The sequence below is a fragment of the Pseudopipra pipra genome, chromosome 6 (genome assembly GCF_036250125.1).
Source record: "Pseudopipra pipra isolate bDixPip1 chromosome 6, bDixPip1.hap1, whole genome shotgun sequence".
Lineage (NCBI taxonomy): Eukaryota > Metazoa > Chordata > Aves > Passeriformes > Pipridae > Pseudopipra > Pseudopipra pipra.
Window position 1 is genome coordinate 11,807,120 of NC_087554.1, and position 22,294 is coordinate 11,829,413.

The 22,294-nt window shown below is 40.7% G+C and overlaps 1 protein-coding gene across 5 annotated transcripts in view; it reads left to right on the plus strand.

Moving 5' to 3' along the window:
- The first annotated feature begins 19 nt into the window (after positions 1–19).
- DENND5A (DENN domain containing 5A) overlaps positions 20–22,294 on the plus strand; it is a 66,164-nt gene continuing 43,889 nt past the window's right edge. Inside the window, exons 1-4 of one of the 5 annotated variants that reach the window (XM_064657358.1) lie at positions 20–228; positions 19,293–19,364; positions 19,970–20,079; positions 20,756–21,416. In XM_064657358.1, coding sequence (XP_064513428.1) covers positions 108–228; positions 19,293–19,364; positions 19,970–20,079; positions 20,756–21,416 — 964 coding nt within the window. In that variant the 5' untranslated portion in view covers positions 20–107. The remainder of the gene's footprint in view (positions 229–19,292; positions 19,365–19,969; positions 20,080–20,755; positions 21,417–22,294) is intronic. The other 4 variants (XM_064657360.1, XM_064657356.1, XM_064657357.1 and 1 more) reach the window with 4 other exon arrangements.

The window sequence follows — 22,294 nt, forward strand, 5'->3', positions numbered from 1 at the left end:
CGCCCGCCCCGCGCCGCCATGGAGGCGGCGGGAGCGGCTGCCGACCCCGGCCCCGCTCCCGCCCGGCCCCGCTCCCGCTGAGCCCCGCGCTCCCCTCGGGAGGCAGCATGAGCAGCGGCGGCGGCGGCGGTGGCGGCGGCGGCTCCTCGGCACCCGGCCGCTTCGCCGACTACTTCGTCATCTGCGGGCTGGACACTGAGACCGGGCTGGAGCCGGACGAGCTCTCCGGTGAGTGGCCGCGGCCGGCGCTGCTCGGAGCGGGACTCGGAGCTGCCCCCCCGTCCCGCTGCCCCCGGGCGCTGCGGCAGCAGCTGTGCCCGCCGGGCGCCGTGCGGCTGCCCCGGGCGTGCGGGCATGGCCAGCCGTGGCCGCGGGAGTGCCCAGCCGTGGCCGCGGGAATGGCCAGCCGTGGCCGCGGGAACGGCCAGCCGTGGCCGCGGGAATGGTCAGCTGTGCACCGACACAGGGTGCTGGTGCGAGTGACCGAGCTCGGCAGAAGTGCCGCCGTGATCCGCGCTGTGCAGAGCGCGGGCTGAGCGGCCGCCCCGCCGTAGCGGAGCGCAGCCCCATCAGCGATGTCCTACGCGCTCCTCGCAGCCCCGCTGCGTGTGTCAACTTCTGCTTGGGCATTCGACACGCACAATAAATCGGATTTTGGAGAGAAAAGCGAAGACCGTTTTCGTGTTCTGTGTTACGTTTCGTTGTAGCACAGGATAAGAATTTTCTCCCATCAGAATGCGAAAAGAAGTCAGGTTAGGAAGTGGTTGCTCTACTGTTGGACGGGAAGGTTCACACCAAATACACAGCTAAACCATGTCAATCTGTACCACAGCACTGTGTCAAACCAGTGTTTTTAAGGTTAAAAATCAGTCCTGTGTTTTAGCAGCACGTCGGTTCAGCTTTATTCTCGTTGTACCAGCCTCAGTTAAATCAGGTTGTTGCTTAGCATCTGAGTGTTCAGAAAGCCGAAGGAATGTGGTGGTGAATACCTGTGTATTTGAGCACTGAACTTGACCAATATTACATTCTTTCCCCCCCTCCCACTTGTTTTCGTTTTTATTAGCTTGCTTTTATAAGATGTCATGAGGGTTTTTTTACAGGATTGCATTTAAGCCCTCCTCCACTAAATAAATGTTTGTTTCTTGTAGAGCGAAATTTGTGTTAATAGAACTGACTTCTTACGTTGAGCTGTCGTAAACTTTGGCTATGATGGAAACTCTTTTTTTCTCGTTTAATGACTTCAAACAAATTTTCTCTTATGTCCCTCATGCTGAGCAATACCTTACCCTAAAAGAATTCATGTTTGTCTAATGTTAAAGTAACTGTAGGCTACAGTTTGAGACTTGAAGAGTAAGTACAGCATAACAGTCTGCTCTGTAATGGCACTGTAAATTACAGCATCAATTTCATTTAAGAAATCCAAGAGAACAAAATGCAGTACAATTTCATTGAGGGATCTATGAGATTCCACAGATTTTTTTTTTAATTAAATGACAAATGAACAAAGTTTCTAGATTGAAAACAATTAAAAAGATGTTAATTTTGTTATGCATTTACTATAAATCTATATAATGTAATGCAAGGAACACTCAGTAATGTTCCCTCTTCTTGGTGGGAACATGAATAGGTCTCCTCACATAATTCAATTTAAAACCAGCAGTGCATTATTTTGGTCTAGCTATCTGATAGTAAACTGGAAGACATCAGTGCCTTTTTTAAAATATTCTGTCAGAGTGAGCAGGTCTGAAAGCTGGAGCATGATGTTCTTTCTGTATTTGCTCTCCTGGTCAAGGACTACATTTACAGTATGTAAAACTGTAGTGTGTGATGTATCTTGGTCTCTGCTATTGCACCATCGTACTGTAACAGTGTTGCTTGTGACAAGGTGTGTGTTTTGGGGGAGAATAGGTTTTTTTTATTTATGGGGGAGACAGATTTTTGCATGATTTGAGGAAAGGTTTTAGAAGATGGGGCGAACGAGGGGGAGGAGGATGATGAATTTCTGATAATGTCACAGCATATGAGATAGCTGGAATTCTGCTGCATTTTCTTGAGTTTGTTGTGTTATTAATAATGCATGACAGTGTGACTGATAATGCTTTCAAACTGTGTCTTAGGTTATAGCCTCCTAAAGTGTCCACCGATAAAAATGGAAAGGGCCTCTGTTGATTTCAGTGGGTTTTGGATAAAGCTTTGAAACACTTTGTACTTCCTGGAAGCCTTTCTTCTTTGAATGAAAGGGTTATTGTGCACTGTGTTTCCCCCCCCCCCCCCCCCCCCTTCTTATTTCTGTGCTGCAAAATAGATTCTGAATCCTTGTACTGTTGAAGCAATTCGCCTCATAAGTGCCCATTGTTGGGGGAGAGGCGCTGGCACTTCAGCTGGTGGGTGCAGGGGTGGGAGCGGGACCGGGATCCTTCCCCAGCGCGGTGAAGCCGGGCACGGCGGGTCCCTCCAGGGCTTTCCTGCGCCAGGGCTGCCGGAGCTCAGCCTGGCATGATGTCATCGCTACCCCACCGCCGCAGGGAGCCGGCGGCCGCTGCCAGGGCCTCCGGGGATGCTGCCGGCAGACTTTGTTCTCACCAGGCTTGATGAAGCCGTATATTTCAGGTGTTCAGCCTCAACATCGGTGATACAGCGTTTTCTGCAGACTTAGAAATGAAGCATAAGCTCGTGGATTGATGCTCGGTCTAGTTACTTTGTTTGGAGAGACATCTCTGATGGCATTTTTCCTTTGTATGCTGGGAGCTTACTGAATGGCACAGCTGTAATGCTTTTTCCTGAAAAAGTTGGCTGGCTGATGGAAAATGCATAGAATATGTGTGTATGTATGTATGTTTGTTTTCTCTTAATGTTGTGAGAACCCCTCTATTTGGGACTTTGTAGTTAGTGTGGGTTAAAGATTCTCTATTGCCAGGGCTTTTTTATCCCCCAATTCAATTCTGGGCATCCTTTCTTATTTTGATAATTGTGTTCCCACCGGGTAACATGCTAAAGGAGATAGGAGAAATTTGCTCCTAGGTGGTAGTAAAACAAACAAAAACCCCAACACTGGATAAAGCTTAAGCTCCAGTGTCAGCTGCTAAGGTGCATTTTCACATTTCCAGATGGTGTTGATATGCCAGAAGTGATGACAGAAATCTCTTAAGTACACTGCAGAGGTCTGTTACAGGTAAATTTCCTTCATAGAACAAATCACAGAAGGGTTGATGTTAGAAGGGACCTTTGGCAGTTGTTGGGTCCAACCCCCCTGCTGAAGCAGGGCCACTTAGGGCCAGTTGCCCAGGACAATGTCCAGGTGATTTTGAGTATCACCAAGAAAAGAGATTGCACAACCACTCTGGGTGACCTGTGCCGGTGCTCAGTCACCCTCACAGTGAAAAGGTGTGTCTTGATGTTCAGATGGAACCTCCTGTGTTTTGGTTTGTGCCCATTGCCTCTTGTCCTGGCACGATACAGAGCCTGTCTCTGTTATCTCTGACATTAACAAGATTCTCTCCTGAGCCTTCTCTTCTAGATGCTAAACAGTCCCAGCTCTCAGCCTTTCCTCATATGGAGATGCTCCAGTCCCTTATTTGTCTTTATGGCCCTTTGCTGGGCTCTCTCCACCATATGTCCATGTCTGTCTTGTGCTAAGGAGTGCAGAACTCCAGGTGTGGCCTCACCAGTGCTGAGTAGAAAGGCAGGATCACTTCCCTTGGTCTTCTGGCAATGCTTTTGACCAATGCAGCCCAGGATACCATTTGCCTTTTTTGGAGCAAAGGCACATTGCTGGCTCCTGGTCATTCTGGTGACCGCCAGGAAATGATGAAATACATCAACTCCCAGAAATCTTCTGTATGTAATATAAAGTATTGTAATGCTGCAAAACTATGATAGGACTTGTTAATTTAGGTTATATGACCGTGCCCTGGAAAGGTAAGGAGAATGAAGCTATGCCTTATCTTCCAGGTGGAGTCCCTTATCTGTTGATTTGGTTAGATGTGATCTACCTATCTGTTCATGGGAAACCTTGCAGTGTATGGAATGGTTGGAGTTTCTGTTCTATGTTCTTTTTCACTGAAGGACTTTGTTTTCTTTTTCTCCTCTGTGGTGCATTAGTTTTTAACAATCATTTGCCAGTGGAGTTTGTTTATTATGGAGTGGCAAAGCAAAGGATCAACTTGCCATTGGGTAAGGCATATGTGTAATTGTAGTCTTGGTATCTGTAGTTTTCTGGTATTAAAAGCATGGAACTTGGATCCAAATATCTGGACACTACAGTGTAGTCTAAAATTTTTTGTTGCACATGCCTTAGTCTTGAACGTCGTGTCATAAAGATTACAGTAGTTATTGCAGAAATAAGTGTTACACAGCAGAAATAGTCTAAAGAAAAAAGAAAGAAAAGACCTATAATCTATAAACATCAAGGATTTAATAATAGGATTGTTTTTTAAAACATCCTACTCTGGAAGACTAAGACCAGTACTAAGACCTGTATTTTTTTTTTTTGCCTGTCTTCCCAGTCTGAACTGGTTTTAAGGTTTGGCCCAAAAATTAATTTATTTAGTACATGGACTTGTGTTCCTTTATGAATGTCCTTATCATGGTGCTTTGAATTGTCCATCTGGTCATGAGCTTCATCCTTAGAGGAGGATGAAAATAGTGTTAGGTGAAGCCCATGTGTCCAGGAAATATCCTTCCCATAGACACCTCTATGTGTGTAGATTATGTAGCATAACAAGAGTGGATATGAGTAAGGCATCTGTGGCAAGTAGCCGCTCTAATTATTGCTGTGGTGTGAAATTTTAAAGGAAGTTGATACCTGGTGTATGGTATTCACCTAGCTCCACTCAACCTCACCAGTAAGATAAAAATGTTGTCTCACCTCATCTCTCTGTAATTGAAGTATAATTATTTATCTATTTTATTGGCTGCAGATTTAAAATGACAGCTCATCTTCATGCATTTCCTGCTGGTAGGGTTTATTTTAACTGAATTCTGTATCAATATAAACTTTAAAAAAAGCATGGGTCTCACGAAATGATTGAAAATATTTGCCACATATATAATCTGATAAAATCACTCAGTATTTTGGAATTAGTGTAATATTTCCATTGTAGTAGTCCATGAAGTAATGCTGTTATCAGCATCTGTGTTAGTTTCCAAGTTCAACACACTTAAATATTTGAAGACTTTTATTTTGCTGCAAAGGTATTTGTAAGGGGTAGCTAAAGGAAAAGAGGAGGAAGAATTTAAAGTAACAGGTATAATTTTCCGACTGACATTTGACCTGTTTTGTAGTTTATTCTTTTGGGCACTTTTATCTTGGAATTAGGACATGGCATTTGGGGTTGGAGCCAGATGTGATTCCTGCAGTGAAGCCTTTCTGCAGTACTGTTTTTTCCTTGGGTAAATAGCGTGTGATTAAATTTCTCTGTGTTTGCTGTGGTGGTAGTACCAACACTTGCTGCAGAGGTGAATTGCATTGGTGGGAGCCATTGCTTGATTTTTTCAAAGGCTGAAGTATTCTGTGATTGCGTGGTTTTGTTTTTGGTGAGGTTTTTTTTGTCCCTCTTCCTCTCTTTTTCCATAATGTGGATGGTATCCGTGCAAGCTTCCCACAGTTCCCGATGGTGGGCCTCTTCCCTTGGGGATTCATTCTGAGACTGAAAGGGAGGGTTTTCAGTTTCTTTGCCTCCCTGAGATTGCTGACCAAGGTGGTGTTAACTCTGTGGGAGGCCTCTCAGTAGCACCAAGGCTGAGACCACAGGATGTTTTCACATTGGTCACTGTGGATGGGCAGCAGATAGCGACAACTTTTGGCTGGACTTACACTGGCACATGTGAAACATTTTAATCCAGATAATACTTTATTCCAGTCTTCCCTACCCCCTCTATCTTTTCCCAAGGAGCTGGAGCTGTTTGCCATGTTTGAGTGCCAAAAAGGTCTTTTGTCTCTTTGGGAACTGAGGCAGACGTGCTGGGGTAGCTGATATGTAGAATAAAGAATGGCAGAGCTGATGTAAGGGGGAAGCAGCTGTACTTTGCTGAACTACATTTGAAGCCACAGTTTATTGGTGGTGTTTCTGTAATGCCAGTCTTGTCATTATCATGTTTGTGTTTTAGGTTAAACTGAGCTGTGTGCTTTACAGAATCATCCCCTCAAAACTCACAAGGCTCTTCAGTCTTCCGTCCTTCAGTATTCAGTTCTAAATTTGGTTTACTTATAAGGCTCTTTGATAAGGTGTGGGGGAGGAGAAAGGTTACTCTTGATTTGAGAGTAAACTAAAGATGCTGGAAGTGTCTAAAGAACTAAAGTTTACAAGTCTGTCTTCTAGGTCTTTTTAAAAAGCCGTAGGAATGGCTTTTTAAAGCAAGTGAAATCTTGACCTTGTACATGTAGTTTCTAGTGGAGAAGTCAAGGCTCTGATATTTTGTTTTTAGTCTCAAATGTGATTAATCAAATGGCCTTAATAAAGCAAGGCATACAAAGATAGGTTGATTTGGCTTTTTGTTCTTTTGGTGTTGTTTTGTTTTCTTTGCAGTTTGTTTTGCAAGAGGGAAGCTACACAAAGGGAAGATCTTAAGTGGATTATATGGGAAATACTGCCATTTGCAAATAATAAACTTTTTTCTCCATAAGCCTTCAAGTTATTGATCCTGTAGTTACAAAACACCACAACTGCTTATCTGCCTGTTGACTTAGTGAAGTCCTACTTGAGTGTTCTTGGTAATGACTTCTCAGACTTCTCTTTTGAATTCCCTCTAACCTGCAGGGCTCATGTAGCAGAAATGATGCACACAAAGTGACTGTGTCAGAAGCAATTACTTACTGATGCACGCTGTGCAGTAATTACTCTCTCAATTTCTTGACAACCATTTCAGATTTGTGGTTTGTAGTGAAGTTTGCAGCGAACTGGAATGTTATCCCTGTGAGGCTTAAAACATTATTGCACAGAGAAATTATCAAGCATTCTGGCACAAATTGATGAATGATGAAGAGCTTACTTGGAGAGCTTCTGCTCAAGGCAGTTTCTTAGTCTTTCGAGGAAAATGCTACTTTGGTTGTGGTTTGATGGGCAAGAGACCTTTGGTTTCAAACTTTCCTGTATAAGGGTGGAGTATCGCCTTTTTATTTAGGTTTTTTTTTTTTGTTTCTTTGACTGGTTGTAAAAAAACCTGCACATTCAGGTACAATGTGTACATCTGTATTTACATATTTAATGTACATATAGATACTGAAGCATTTTAAGAAAGAAACTTTATTGCATATCATGGATAAGTGATCTGCAGACAGATAACATGGCAGTCAAAAGCAACCTTTTAATTTTCACGTGTAGCAACATTTCAGTGTTCAAGTGAGGAAAAAAGTTGGTTTTACAGGAACATATTCTTTCAGCATGACTTCAGGTGAGTTTGGAAGAGTTTTTTTGCAATTGTAGTTGCCTGTTTAGGTCCACAGTTGCATTCTGTTGCAGAAAAGTGTGGTCAGAGATCTTGAGGTCACCGCAATGTACTGATCTGTGGATTGCTTCTGTCCTCTACAAGCATAAATTTTTATGAGCTTTTCTACTATTTACATATTTTACTTATTCCTTCTTAGCTTGATACTTTCAGCAAGCTCCCTTACCAACAGTTGTTTCCTGGGTTTGGTCCCCAGGCCCAGCAATATCCTACTGAGCTGTCATCAGAGTTGCATTGGGGAAGAAATAAGTTCCTTAAGTTAAGAAGGTTGGTGCCAGCTGTAACCAGCATAAGCCTGTCATGTCCCTTTCTGGCTCTTTTATGTGTGTGTTCTGGGAGCTTGAAATATGAAATAGCTCATCCAAAAGTTTTGCTGAAGGCTGGTAAAATTTCTCTTTATCGGTATCTTAGTCACTTCTGAGATTTAATCTGGCAGAGATTTTATGGCAGCCGTGACCATTCGAACTGTAAGTTGTTGTGGTCTCTCTTTCCCTGTCCTTACTGTGGTTGTGGCCTCCTGCCTCCTTCCTGTTCCTGAGGACTCACTAGTCTTGTTGAATGTGGTTCAATCCAGTAGGATCCAGGGAGCACTGGGCTTTTGTGAGGCTGGTGATGCACAGCCATGGATTGGCATAGGTGCCTTGAAGCACAGCTCCTTTGGGGGCCATATTCAACAAGTTCTTTAGACTGAAATCCATGTGAAGGATCTGCAGAACACTGACCAGACAGACCTCTGAGGAGTTTGTGATCTCGAGGGCATAAATTACCTTTGCTCTCTGAGTTGCTTTAATGTTGCAAGGTCATCACAGGCAGTGAGCAGTGGATGGATGTTCCATGTTATCATATCTGCTCTGGAAGTGTGCTCAGGATCCATGCACTGTCCATCCCTAACAGAGGAATACTAACTTTGGATGTGTTAGTAGCCTTGAGGATATCTGCCATTTTACAGCTTAGGCCTCATAAACAGGGTCTAACCTGGACTTGAAAAATGAAGGAATCTGGATATATCCACTGAATGAGGTGAACTGAGGGGTGTTTTGATCATTCCAAGAGTAGTCCTGACTCTGTTGTGCTTGAGTGGCTGCATGCTCTGGGAAGTCCTTTTGTGGTGTGTATGTGTGTGTGGGGTATTTGTTAGGTTTTTTTATTTGCGTATCTTTTTTTTCCCCTTTCTGTCATATAAAGTCTTCCACAGTTAAAACTATATATAACATAATGTTTTGTTTTCCTCAAGCTTGACCAGGGAAGGGATTTAACTCATAGTTTTGGTCTGTGGAACCACAAGCCATCATCTTTGTTTATGATTTTGATCAAAGAGGCGATGCGCAGTTATAAGTGGTTAACTTTGACCTGAGACTGAATAAAAGTACTGGACTTTGTTCTTCCTATTCTAATCAGATTTTCATGTTGAAAATGAGTTTGTTTTTTTTTAACCAAACATGAATATGCCTCGTGGAGAAGAAAGGTAAGCCTGATAGCTTGATAGGCTTACATGTAAAAAGGAGAGAGCTTAGGCGGTGTGGTAGGTGAGATAAAGAAGGATATAGCCAGAGCAAAGATAAACTTCAGAGCCTGTCATATCTGTTGATCAAACTGTCAGCACATCTGATTAATTTTCTGGTGTTAGAAATCATTTCTATCAAGCAACTTGACTTTCTTACAAGACTTTTTTTTTTTTGGAGGGAGCAGTTCTTATTAAGACAGGTTACTGCAAAACACTGTTTTCAAAGGTTAGATAATAAAGTGAAGCATACTGGGCAGGACTGGTATACTGAGAGGTTGTACAGCTGATCTTTTTGTATTTTGCTGACCTCCATATGTTATTGAAACCTGCTCGACAAACTTCATGTGTCCTTTAAAATATGTCTTTCCTTTTCAGTGTGGAAACCTCAGTGGTATCCCGAAAGAATAGAAGTATGTGGTTGAAGGACTGGACAGATGCTTCAGTAAGATTTTTCCTTTTACACAGCTTTTGCACAGATGTGTTTCTGTCAGTCCTCTGAGCTGGAGGGCAATGGGAGCACAAAAAGTAGGGACATTTGACTGGATGGGATATGCCACTGTAAAAGGAGACCCACAGTGGTTCAGGAGAGTTGACTGAGATGGTCTGTGCTCAGGTTTTCCTGAAGCAGTCTCACTGGATCTGCCAGTCTTAGATGGGCATGAGGAGAACAGCTGGTTTCTATGTTAAATATACTTAAAATATGCTTTTCTCAGCTTCTGTTGTATATTGCTAGAGTTGTATTCTATTCCAAAGGTAAGCCCCTCCTTTCCTTTCTTAGTGTCTTCTGTTGCACATATTTCAGATCTATTGTGTAATGGGCGTGTCCCCCCCAGCCCATATGGCTGAGAACACGCCTGTCATTGTGACTCGTAGGGCTGCTTCTGTTGTTTAGTTGGAAACAGAACTAAATATCTTTCCGGAAGTCTTTTTGGTGTGGCTAAAACAGAAAAGTGGTTTAGTAAAACAATTCTGGTTTTAAGACCATTTCATTGAAAGTTTCTGCCAGGCGGTCTTGATTAAAATACGCTGTGTCCAGCTGCCTTACTGTGGTACTTGCAAAGGAGTACAAAAAGAAAAAATAAAGGAAAAAAATGTTTAGGATGCTTTTAAAGATGCGAGCTGAGGACTTTTTCTTCTTTATTTTTTAAAAAGCTGCTTTAGATTCTTGGTGGTTTCTTCTGCCACTTCCCCGTCCCACCTCTTCCCGCCTTCCTTGAAGCAGCACCAGAACAATAAAAACAAAAGCTTTTGGTTTCCTGACCTTACAATCGCAGAATGCAGATGGGCTCAGCTGTTTTTCTGTGGTGCTTTAAATTCATTGTTGCAGCATTTGAAACTGTTCCAGAGTGTGTGTGGCAATACGTTTTGTTATCGACTAGATGAATGCTGGAACTTAAATGATGAATGGATATCTATTAACTCCTAGATTTTAATTTGCCATAGAGGGCTTGGAAGAATTTATGATATTGAAGCAATGAATAATCAAGAGATTATTTGTATCCAGTGGAGTTTATACTAAATATCCAGTTAGTGAAATGAACTCTCGTTTTTTATTTCACTTCACAGGGAGTTTCTTCATGTTACAATTTTTGAAACATTACTGTTCTTGAATTTTGGAAAGCAGAAGAAAATGGGAAAACAACAGGAGCTTTTACGGTCAGCAGATTAGGGTTAACTCTCTTCTTTGTCTTTCTCACCTTTTTAGAAACTACAGTAGGAAGAATTGTCCATTGAGTGTTCACATGTATGTTCAAAGGAATGTGTTCTCCTGGGATTGGGATAAGGGATTGTTACAAGCAAGTTTGGCTTCCCTAGACGACAAACAGGAAAAAAATAAATTAGAGCCTTTTGTTGCTGGCTATTCTCTTCATCTTATCTCCACCTCCTCTAAAGCAAGTCCTTCAGCTTTTACAGACCAGGGATTCCACTCCACCCAGCGTGCATTTCAGTTTCCCTTAAGATACACACCTAAGTGTGTTCATATCCCATATTTGCACCTTTGTTTCAGAAAGGCAGACGGGACTTGCTTTGCCTTTGAGGTGTTCTGTCAGGGCAAGTGGAACAGTAACTTTCAGGGGAAGTCCCAGCTGTGAAAATCATCTGTTACAAATCCAGCAGGATGATGGTCACTACAGACAGTGATTGAAACACCCGATTCCAGTTGCTTCAGCAGCAGTGCTGCAGTAAAATAAAAGTGATCCTTAAGATTTTCTCATGTGGATAATTTGACCTGCTTTAAAAAGTGTTAAAAATCCCAATTTCAGTAACAAATTAAGGGGTCTAGCCACCACTTGAGCCTACACTATGCCAGGTGGTCTTATCCCAACAGGGGGGAAGGGGGAATAGGAGTGCAGGACAGAGGGTTTATGTGTTGCAGGATAAAAGGCAAGAATTTGTCTTTGTGTGTATCTGAGCAAGAGGTTTGCTGGGGAAGGGAGTCCTCTCTAATGAGAAATACGTGCAGCTCTGCTTAGGGAGGAAGAACTGGAAGGAAGGAAACAAGTCATAATCTGAAAGCATTTGTCTATTGATGGAGTGGCTGCTTGTGTACAGATTTGGCAGCTGCAGCTTTTCTTGAGTCATGGTTTTTATTCCAAGAATTCTTGTTTAATGAATTTCTTACCTTAGTCTGCCAAACTTTGGATATTTATTTCCTGCATTGTAGAGAGGTGTGTTTTTTTTTTTTTTTTTTTTGCAGTTATATATGGGTTAGTATTTTTTAATAAAATATTGGTTTAATATTTGCTAAAGAAGGAATCAGAGAAATTCTCTGTTTTATTTTAAAAATAAATTCTTACTATAATATAATTACTGTAATTCTTACTAATTAATAGCTCTCTAGGTATGTATTGAAAGGACTCTAATATTAGACTGTGGGGTTCTGAAAAGTCAGAATGGTATTGCTCACCAGAAGGCTTGGTCTGCTGGCAGTTCTGCTGGCAGAACTGGGAATCCTACTGCTGTTTATGACATTAGCTGCTGGGTTTAGATTTAACCTAATTCTAAGTGTTAATTGTATCTTGGGAAATAATTCAGACTTTTTTTCCGTCGTGTTAGGCCCTTTGGCAGGCATGGTCTTGCAGTTACTCAGTTTTCACCCAAAACCCAAGAATGAGAAAGATTGTTTTCAAAATGTCCTATGATGACCATTTTCACTGAATTATGGCTTTGTGCTGCATTACATTTTCTAACTCAAAGCAGGGTAGAATTACGCTGTTCTCTGAGTACTGTTTATAGTTCATGTGCTGTTCAGATCCCCCTGTTGACTGACTTCTGACTTGGAACCAACACTTGTGAAATCCTCTACTCTTTGGCTGTCATAATCATGTTTGGTTGTAGGGTTTTGTAGGGTCTTTTCAATCCTAAATTCAGTTTCTCTGCTGTGCTAGGTAATACAGGAAAGCTGCCATAAGTGTATGGTCCATAGTTTCTGTTCCTGGTACAGAGTCTCATTGTTCTTATTCATTTGTTAATTACAGCAGTATGACTGTTTAATGTTGAAACTGTTTTATATTTAGTTTAAGACATTCATTTTAGTGGCAGCAGGAATTAATATACAGCCTGTGTATGCTAAAAGATTTCAGTAAGTGCCTTTATGTGGAAAATATAATGTTAGTGTTTTAATTGCATACTATCGAAGATTTTTTTATTTGAAGATGTCATGCACACAGTAAGTGTACACCAAGACAGAATGAATTGAATTAATAGCAGGCTGTATCACAGGAATTTAAAGAAAGAAGCTGCTTGGCAGAGTGAAAGCAGCAAACCACTTAATCAGAATCAGTCGAGCTTTCTGAATGTCTTTGTTCTGTAATTACTTTGAGCATATCAGTGGACTCAATGAACAAATGAAGGTGGCAGTATTAATGATTTCTTAAAATCAGTCTTGCATTACCATTTAGTTTGTTTATTGGGCACTTTTTCTGGTAAGCAGGGTAGCCTCTTCCTACTTGCTCTCTATTATTAGGGAAAATTGAGCTTGACTCTACATCTGAAATAGCTGCTCCAACACATTTTCCTATCTAGTATGCAAGGTGAAGTTCCTGTATACTTCTTAGTCTGGCATAATTTTTAGAGTTGCAACACTGCAGTCACTTTCTAAAAGTTAAAACCAAATAGTAAATTGACAGCGTGTACAAAAGGCTGTGATTCAGTGTATAAAAGATTTTGTTTGCAAAGTGTACCTGGCTTGTTTTTAATCAAGTTTACCCTTTCTAATTAAGGACAGCTTAAGCCACTGTTCTGTACTAGAGAACTTTATTACGTGAAAACTTTTCACAACAGGGTGGGATTTACAGAGAAGAATGATTGAGGTATTGAAGAAAAAAATCTGGGATTAGAAGCATTCTTACAAAGAAACAAACTACTCAGGAGAGAAATGTGAATTGTTAGAATGATGTAAAAGTGTTCTTGGGAATTTGCATTGGAAATGTGCACGCAGTCCATCTGGATGTGTGTTACATCTGTGGCTGTAAGCTATCTCAGAGGATAAGGGTGATTGGCAGTCATAGCTTGAATTTCAGTACAGGTCTAGCTTTTATTTTATAACTCCACGTGGAGGTTTGACAGGAAATATGTTACTACTTAGCATGGCTACATGCAGCTAATAATAGTGGTGCAGCCATAAATTGCACTCCTCTGTGGTTCAGGTTGTAAACAGAACTTTAGAAAAGTTGTAGTCAAAAAAGGGAAGGGAATGGAGAGAGAGGGAAGTGCCTGTGGTGGCAGGGGTTTCAGTTTGAATTTCCAGCCTTTTAAAAAGGTCTTGTTTTCTTCTTTTGTTTTGTTGAGAATTAAAAATGTCATCTTTTTCACATACAAATACAATGTTCAGTTGAAACTAATAGTTGTTTATATATTGAGAGGAGGTGATAAGTAGGTGAAGTTGCAAGTTGTATGACCTAACCATTTTTCTTATTACTGTGTTGGGAAGGCCTTTTTTTTTTTTTTTAAATACTTTTCCTGAGGAGGAATACAGATGACAGTGGATCATACTTTTCTCTGGGTAAATCAGGAAAGAGCTAAAATTAGACCTTCAGAATTCATTCTCTTTATTCCCTCTCAAAGCTGAGGAAAGCTTGATACATGGCGTTTTGCAGGTTTTGAATTGAACGCTTTAATTCATTCCAGCATCTGTAACTTTTTTTTTGTTTCTCTGTATAATCTTGCAGAAAAATGGTTTCCATTGATGTGGATAGTTTAATGCAGATATTTCCAAAGCAGTGCTGTCCTGCACAGGTTGGAAACTCCATGTAGTATCTCTGAATTTTTAAGTCCTGATTCTCATCAGACCAAGACACAGACACTGCTGTCCCCCACTCACAGGTTGAGCTGCAAGAAGAGTAACAGAGGTGAGGACAGGGAGCAGCATGAAAGTGAGAGCCAGAGAGGTTGCCAGCCTACACTACAAATCCACATGGTGATATGGCTTATGTTCAGTGTTAGGTGACTCAGTCAGGTATGAATAAAATCAGGTGTACTTGTCAGCTGAGCTCCGCCTGCCCAGGAAGAGACAGGTCAGCCTTGGACATCCCTCTGAGCCAAGGAGACTTCCTCAGAGGTTATGTCTAGCTGGTGACTTCCCTTTTGGTAAGCAGGCTTAGTCTAATAACTTAAGTCTTTTATGCATGTCTTCTTAAATTATATGGTTATTATGGTTTAACCCCAGCCAGCAACTCAGCCGCTCGCTCACTCCCCTTGGGTGGGATGGGCGAGAGAATCAGAAGGGTAAAAATGAGAAAACTTGCAGATTGAGATAAAAGCAGTGTAATAGGTGGAGTAAAAGCCACCTGTGCAAGCAAAGCAGAAAAGGAATTCATTCACCACTGGCCGTGGACAGGCAGGTGCTCAGCCATCTCCCGGGCAGCGTCTAATGGTGACTTTGGAAGACAAATGCCATCATTCCAAACATCTTCCTCTTCCTTCTTCCCTCAGCATGCCACCATACGATACAGAATATCCCTTTGGTCAGGTGGGGTAGCTGTCCCAGCTGTGTCCCTTCCCAATTTCTTGTGTACCCCCAACCTTCTTGCTGACAAGGTGCTAGGAGAAGCAGAAAAGGCCTTGGCTCTGTGCAAGCATCGCTTAGCAGTAACAAAAACATCTCTATGTTATCAGCCCTCTGTTCAGCACAGATCCAAAACACAGCCCCATGCCAGCCACTGTGAAGAAAATGAACTCCATCTTAGCCAAAACCAGCACACAGGGTAACAAATGAGGAGAGAGCAATACAGGACTATGATGAGGCTGACTGCCTGCATAGTGTAGCAGTGGGAATAGCTCGGGTTTGCCACAGTTCAGATGAATAAAATCTTTACAAGTCACTGATTGCTGTAGCAGCTTTGCTTCTTTCCCACCCTGTGGTGGAGCCTTAGAGGGTTGATGAAGTGTGAAAGAAGGGAGGGGAAGCAAAGGGCATTACCAAGCCAGATGGTGGTTACTGGTGTTGAAAAATCTATTACCTGGCATGGCAGGAGCCAGCAGGTATCGAGCTGGGCCTCAGGAGGAGGGACAGCTTCAGGAGTTATCAGTTATTAAAACTCTACTCTAGTCCTGTGTTTTCTTCAGTGCACCAGTTTCAGAGCCTCTGTGTCTGCAGTTTACTCTTTGCTTCCATCATGTTTTGGGGGATCACCATGAGCTAATTAAGCTGTCTGTGTGGCTAAATGGGATTAGCGAAACATCTTCGTTAACCCTTTCTTTATTCTCTATTTGTTTATTTTTAATCCAGATCGTTTTCACTGATCCTGTTTTGAGTGTGATATCACAAAGGGTGTTTTTTTCCAATGACAAAGAAATTCTGAGATTCTCTGCTTCAGTGCTATTCCTCTGCTCTGTGCAATCCCAGGGCTGCCCTAAACTGATGGTTTTGGATTTGTACAGTGCCTAGTGAAATCATGTTTCTCTATGCATTTATATTATTTACATTGCAAAATACAATGCGATTCTTGTTGTTGTTTTGAGGGCCCGATGATGTTGGGAAGCATATTGGCTTGAAACTTCTTGAAATATTATTGTTTTTTTCTTCTTTTTCCCGAAATTTTATATGTTTACAAATTTCATATGTTGTATGACATTTCCTGAAAAATAATCTTGTAGTTGTAGCTGTTTGATTGTTGTTTCTACTTTAAATCCAAGGCAGCTGAAGGTTTGTAGTCTGTGGGGCAGCTTGCATCTTGATTTTTGTAGAGCTTTTTCTATTCTGTGGCAAACATCTGAGTGGTAAAGGTGTATGTGAGGATCATCAAATGTGTTTGAAAGACCTCTGTAGTCTTCAGTAGGCAATACTGTGTTCCATTAAAAAAAACCCAAAAGACCCTTTTACATGGAACTTGTGTAAAAGAAAGAAATTATTTACGGAGAAATTTTGTTTAAAAATCTCTTTACTGTAACTCAGATAAGTAAGGGAAGTACTTTCTAGCCATCACTTCTGCTAGAGAGGAACCTTATGAAAAGCATGATGTGATGATAGCAGTCCTTTGATAGTTGTTAAGTGTGGGGACTTATACTGTGTCTTAAATTTGTGAGATACATCATGTTTTTATCAGTTTATCTTCTCTTATGTATTAATTTTCTCAGTTGTAGAATATAACTGTCCATTTCTGCTGATGGTTTTGTCTTCTGTGTTTGTTAAACCTGCTCTTCAGTGTTTTTGATCAAAACCATTTCAATTAGTACTGAATTAATCAGCTAATTCACACAGAGACAGATCTTGAAACCTGGCATTGTTTTTGCCTGCTGGAGATGTGTTGGAATTGGTATTTTGCTGGAGCAGAGTGTTTGTGTTCGAGGCTTCTAACTAATCATAAATTTAGAAATTTAGGGTTAATTGCTTTTTGACTCTGGATATAAGCAAATACTGTTTGTGTGTTTCCCCCCCATCCCCTTGACTGGTGGCTGTCTGGTGACAATCACTGGCTGCTTAGTGGGAGAAGAGAAGGGGGAGCTCATGCAATGGATGTGCTGGTGCTCAGGTTCCCATCAGTTGTAATGGCAAGATAATAGGGTGTCCAGTGTCCTGGGGTTGCACACATCACTTGGGTTGAACTTTCCAGGTGTTGGTGAGCTGTCCCTTGATGTTCCCTGCTTTGTTATCTTTGGAAGCCAGCCTGGTCCAGTCTTAAGGTCCAGTAGTTTGCAGTATTTGCCTCAGTATCGAGGCACTCTGGTAGGAGTAGTGTCTGTGCAACAGCTGGAGTGGCCTGATGGACTGCAGGAAGGCACGGAAGCGTTGCCTTGTGTTTCTGTCCGGACCAGGACTCTGTGGTTTCCAGAAATCAATTTCAGTACTTTCATTAAATTATAGACAGACTCCAGCTCTAAAAAATGTGTGTGTTGGCAAGAATGTCTCTTGGGAGGAGATGGTGCAAGGCTGCTTAAAATAGATAACCACCCATTCAGTGTTTGCTAGGGTTTGTTTTTTTTTTTAATTGGAAGGGAAGAGCAGCATTGTGTATTTTGTAATATTAATCATCTTGATGAAAAGGGCTTCACGTCACAGATTTTCTTTACAAAATATGCACAGCCACGCACATAGGTGAACCCAGTGACTGTGGGGTGTGGTTTCCAAGTTCCAGAGAAAATTTGGCCCTCAGGTATTTTCTCCCTTACACATACGTGGAAGAAAAAGAAACAACCCAGGAACAAAACAGCTCAGTAAATGTCTAAAGTTTTTCCTCAATTATCTAAAAGTTGACATTACATCATCTGCACAGATGTAAATATAGAAAATAGTAGGTGTGTTAAATCTCCTGACTTATTTTTAAAACCTTTTTACAGAGGACTGTCTTTACTTCAGTCTATGTTTGTGTCAGTAAATAGAGATGTGACATTATGTCCATTTTTCTTTCTGGGAGATTGGAAGTTTCTTTAAATGCTTATTTTCATCATTTATGATTGTTTTTATCTACTGTAGAAATGCTGTTATCTTTTCTGTCTTGGACTCTGCTCTTTCACAAGATAGTTATATTTCAGTGAAGCTATGTTCTGTTTTTTCCTAACTATTCCCCTCCCTGTAAATGTTTCAAATTTTCCCAAACATGCATTTTTCTCTCTCAACAATGGTATTTTTGAGTGTTATTGTTGAACAGAGTAATAAATAATGTAGCTACATGGTTTTGTATGAAAATCAGCTGAACTGTTGCTTTTTCAGACAAATAGAGAAAAACAATCCCTCCTTCAATTTCAGTGCTATAAACCAGAGAATTAGCAAAATAGATGTGAATATTTTGGGTGTTGGGAGACCTGTCCTAGGTCCTGATTCAGCATAAGTTCCCTGTTTGAGGTAATATTCAAGATTTAATATAAACGAAATCCAGAATTACATGACGTCTCATCTGTCAAAGGACTTCTTAAGCGTTCAATGTAGAAATGAAGTTGTGTTAGGTGTAATGTGTTTGTCAGATGCTGTATTGTGGATGGGCAGTGTTATAAATATATCTGTGTATGGTTGCTTTGTGGAAGTAAGTGTTGTACCAAATGAAGGGTCTAACTTGGCTTAGAAATCGGACTTCAAGTATTACTGTAATAGTACAGAACAAATCTGACCAATTCTGAAATCAGTTTCTATTGCCAAGTAATTGCTGCATGTAAGAAAACAAGTGAGGAACTGAAGTGTATTTTCTCTTTTGTCGGTGTTGCTGAAATAGTTCAATTTATTTAGAGCACATGATTTCATGCAATTGTGCCTGATTGTTAGTGCAGCTGTCAACAGCTGCATGCTTATTTAGCTAATTGCATTCTAGTAATATAACTAAGCTTATTTTAAGATATGCAGTTGTGTGCTTTTTTTTGTTTTTTAAGGCAACTACGCACACTCAGAATATTTACTGCATAAAGTTCTGTGCTGTCACACTGAACCGTCATCGCTCTAGAGGAAATTTAAAAGCTTCTGAACAAGACTCTGACAGCCAATCTAGTATATGGATAGCATCTGTGAAAAGTTGGGCCATGCTGCTTAAATTCGTACAGTTCTGAGGGCCTTGAAATGGTCTTGTCTTTGGGGTTAATTTCATCATCTGCTCTTTGGGAATATTTTATACTTAACATGTAAAACTTTAGTTTCCCAAGCAACCAGTTCCTATTGCTGCATCGGTATTCTCATTGTGTGTAGAGGATCGATGAGCTTGTGCTACATATCGATCATCTCCTACAAGAAATATGTACCTAAAATGAGAAATTTGTATAACTTGTATATGTATAAAAACATATTAGGAGAGTAGACTATCTTTTATGCATGCTAATCCTGGATATTTGTATGATTTTTACTGGTATGTGTTAGCGACGTGATTACAGTCAACAGTATGAAATTTATAATGCAGTGTTGTTTTTATTTGTTATATAGCTTTATGCCAGTATATACAGGCCTCTAAAACCCGAGATGGTGGCAGCCGTTTCATTTCAAGTGCAACAGAAGGTAAAGGAAAAAGTGTGGGGAAAAAAAAAAAAAAGCAAAATTCTTTGTTCATCTGATACTCTCTTCATGGACGTTTATGTGGTTCTTGATCTTTTAACCTTCTAGACTCTCTCTTCACAGCTAACTTCTTGCAATAGATGGTGAATACCTTATTTCCCTAAGTCTTAAAAACAAAATTAAGCAATCTCATGATGTCACTTGTATGTCTATCTAAAAGTTGCATCATCTTTGCATCTTGTCTATTTGTGCTTTTCTTCAGTAACAAAATTCCACTGAAACTGAAGCTTTGGTTATGTTTTAATGGGAATCTGAAATATGTGAAGAGTGGCTTAGAGAATTGCTGTCATGGCCACAATCTCAAGATTGTCACACTTAGGAAAAGCACAGATACTTAATGACAGAACTGTTACAGTGCTAATCCTTGCTAATATCTGCAGTCTGACTATATGCTAACGAACTGTCTTGCATTTTCTGTTTCTCTTAAAAGGAGTGTGTCCTTAATTCACTTATCCTCGCATCTACCTGCTGATGTCCTGCTTTTTGGCCTTGTCTGAGTTTGAAAAGAGAATGGAATATTTACTTCTGTTTTTTTCTTTCATCTGCAGGGGAAAACTTTGAACAGACTCCGTTAAGACGCACATTTAAATCCAAAGTTCTTGCTCGCTATCCTGAGAATGTTGAATGGAACCCTTTTGACCAGGATGCAGTGGGAATGGTCAGTATCACATAATGGCTTTTGTTTTTAAGACAAAAACCTACTTGAACAATTGAAGGCATTAATCTCTGTTCTCTTTGACAAAAAAAGTGTGAAGTCTGTTATGGATTGAAAATCATGAGTTTCTCTAAATTGGGCAGACTCAGAAGGCCTTTTCATTTAATTAGGGTATATCTGGGGGGAAAAGAGTAAGTCCCTAGGAGAGTTTTTTTTGTTCTCTTACAATTTTTTTTTGTTACATTCTAGAAAATTAATAGAGAAAGAAACTAGTCTGTAATGAATGAATCTCTTTTTTGTGCACGATCTTTCTGTTTGATGGAATGTGGTGCAGTTTTTTAATTTAGATAAAATATAGTACTTTTCTCTGGCAGGTTTCTGGTCTTGGTGACCAAAACACTTTTCTTTATCCGAGATTGTATTTTGTTATTTTATTCCCATTGAGGCTGGTAATGAAACAGTTATGAGTTTCAATAGAAACTGCATGTGGCTCCTTTTGTTTTTCTGATTTAGATTTGTATTCTGTATTTTGTAGAAATGTAACACTTAATAGAATTTAAAGTGAGATGCGATGGCAGTCTGTGGATTCTAAATCCCATTTTCACCAGTGCTTCTGGAGGCAGAGGGAGAGAAAAGCGTGTTTTGATGGGTATTAACTCCCCTCTCCATTTTTTTATAGCTGTGTATGCCTAAAGGGCTTGCTTTCAAGACACAAGCAGATTCCAGAGAACCTCAGTTCCACTCTTTCATTATTACTCGTGAAGATGGCTCACGGACATTTGGATTTTCTCTCACGTTCTTTGAGGAGGTCACTAGCAAACAGATCTGCAGTGCAATGCAGACGTTGTATCATATGCACAATGCTGAATATGACATTCTTCATACCCCACCCACAAATGACAAGGAGAGCTGCAGCAGCACGGGAGACTGCAATGGCACCTCTGTTTCAAAGCTACAGCGTTTTAACTCCTATGACATCAGCAGAGACACGCTCTACGTCTCAAAGTGCATTTGTCTGATTACTCCGATGTCTTTTATGAAAGCTTGTAAGAAAGTACTAGAACAACTTCACCAAGCAGTGACTTCACCTCAGCCGCCACCGCTACCTTTAGAAAGCTACATCTACAATATTCTCTATGAGGTTCCTCTTCCTCCAGCAGGAAGGTCATTAAAGTTTTCAGGTGTTTATGGACCAATTATCTGCCAGAGGCCAAGCACCAGTGAACTACCATTATTTGATTTCCCAGTTAAAGAAGTTTTTGAATTGCTTGGAGTAGAAAATGTGGTTCAACTCTTTACCTGTGCCCTCTTGGAGTTTCAGATACTGCTTTATTCACAGCGTGAGTACTTGGGTTTTGTTTTCTTACCTTGTAGTTGTACTGGCACAGGATCTTTTCGTTCCTTGAATCCTGAAAACCACACAAACAACAGAATAGCTGCATTAAAGTGGCATGAGCATACTAATGCAGTCTGGCTGATCTGTGTGCAGGTCTTAATGTAAAGAAAAGAACTGGAGTTGCAAAGAGAGTGTTTCATTGGCTCTTGCTGTTAGATGCCTACCCTTAAAACTTTGGGCTTTCACATAATCTCCTTTATTGATGGGTTGACCCATCCCATTATTGTTGGCTCTAGAACTGTGCTGTTGGATAGAGAAATATACCTTCTTCCATGTTCCTCTCTAGCTGCTTAGTTGAATTCCTTCCTCTCTCTGCCAAACTACACATGTATTTCAAGAAGCCCCTTCTGAAGAAGAGTTAGCGGCGCAAATATAATCTTCTCTTGGAGTACCTAATGTAACATTTCAGTTGTTACTTTGAAAGATAATTACCTGAAAAAAAAAGTTTTGTTTGGCTGAATTAAATCCCAAATCTCTTTGGTTTAAATCCCAAATCTCTTCAAGGTCTCTTAAGGCCTTGAAACAGTTATTGCTGAAGCCAGGCAGCTGAAGCTTGCTTTGAAGAGGATAGGCAGCAACTAGGCTGAAATAGCATGTGTACCAATTAGTGAGTAGTGTGGGAGTGCTATCCATTTTCTATGTTAAAATTTGTGGATACTGGCCTTTTTACTATGCATCCTATTGCTCTAACACAGAGTATGTGGAATTATGCCAAAAGATAATTTCTCTACTTTTTTTTGTCTCAAGCTGAGTAGCATTAATCCACCCCTCCATAATGATGTGGTTTAAGATAGACAGACTGCATTGTGAACACTGTTTTAT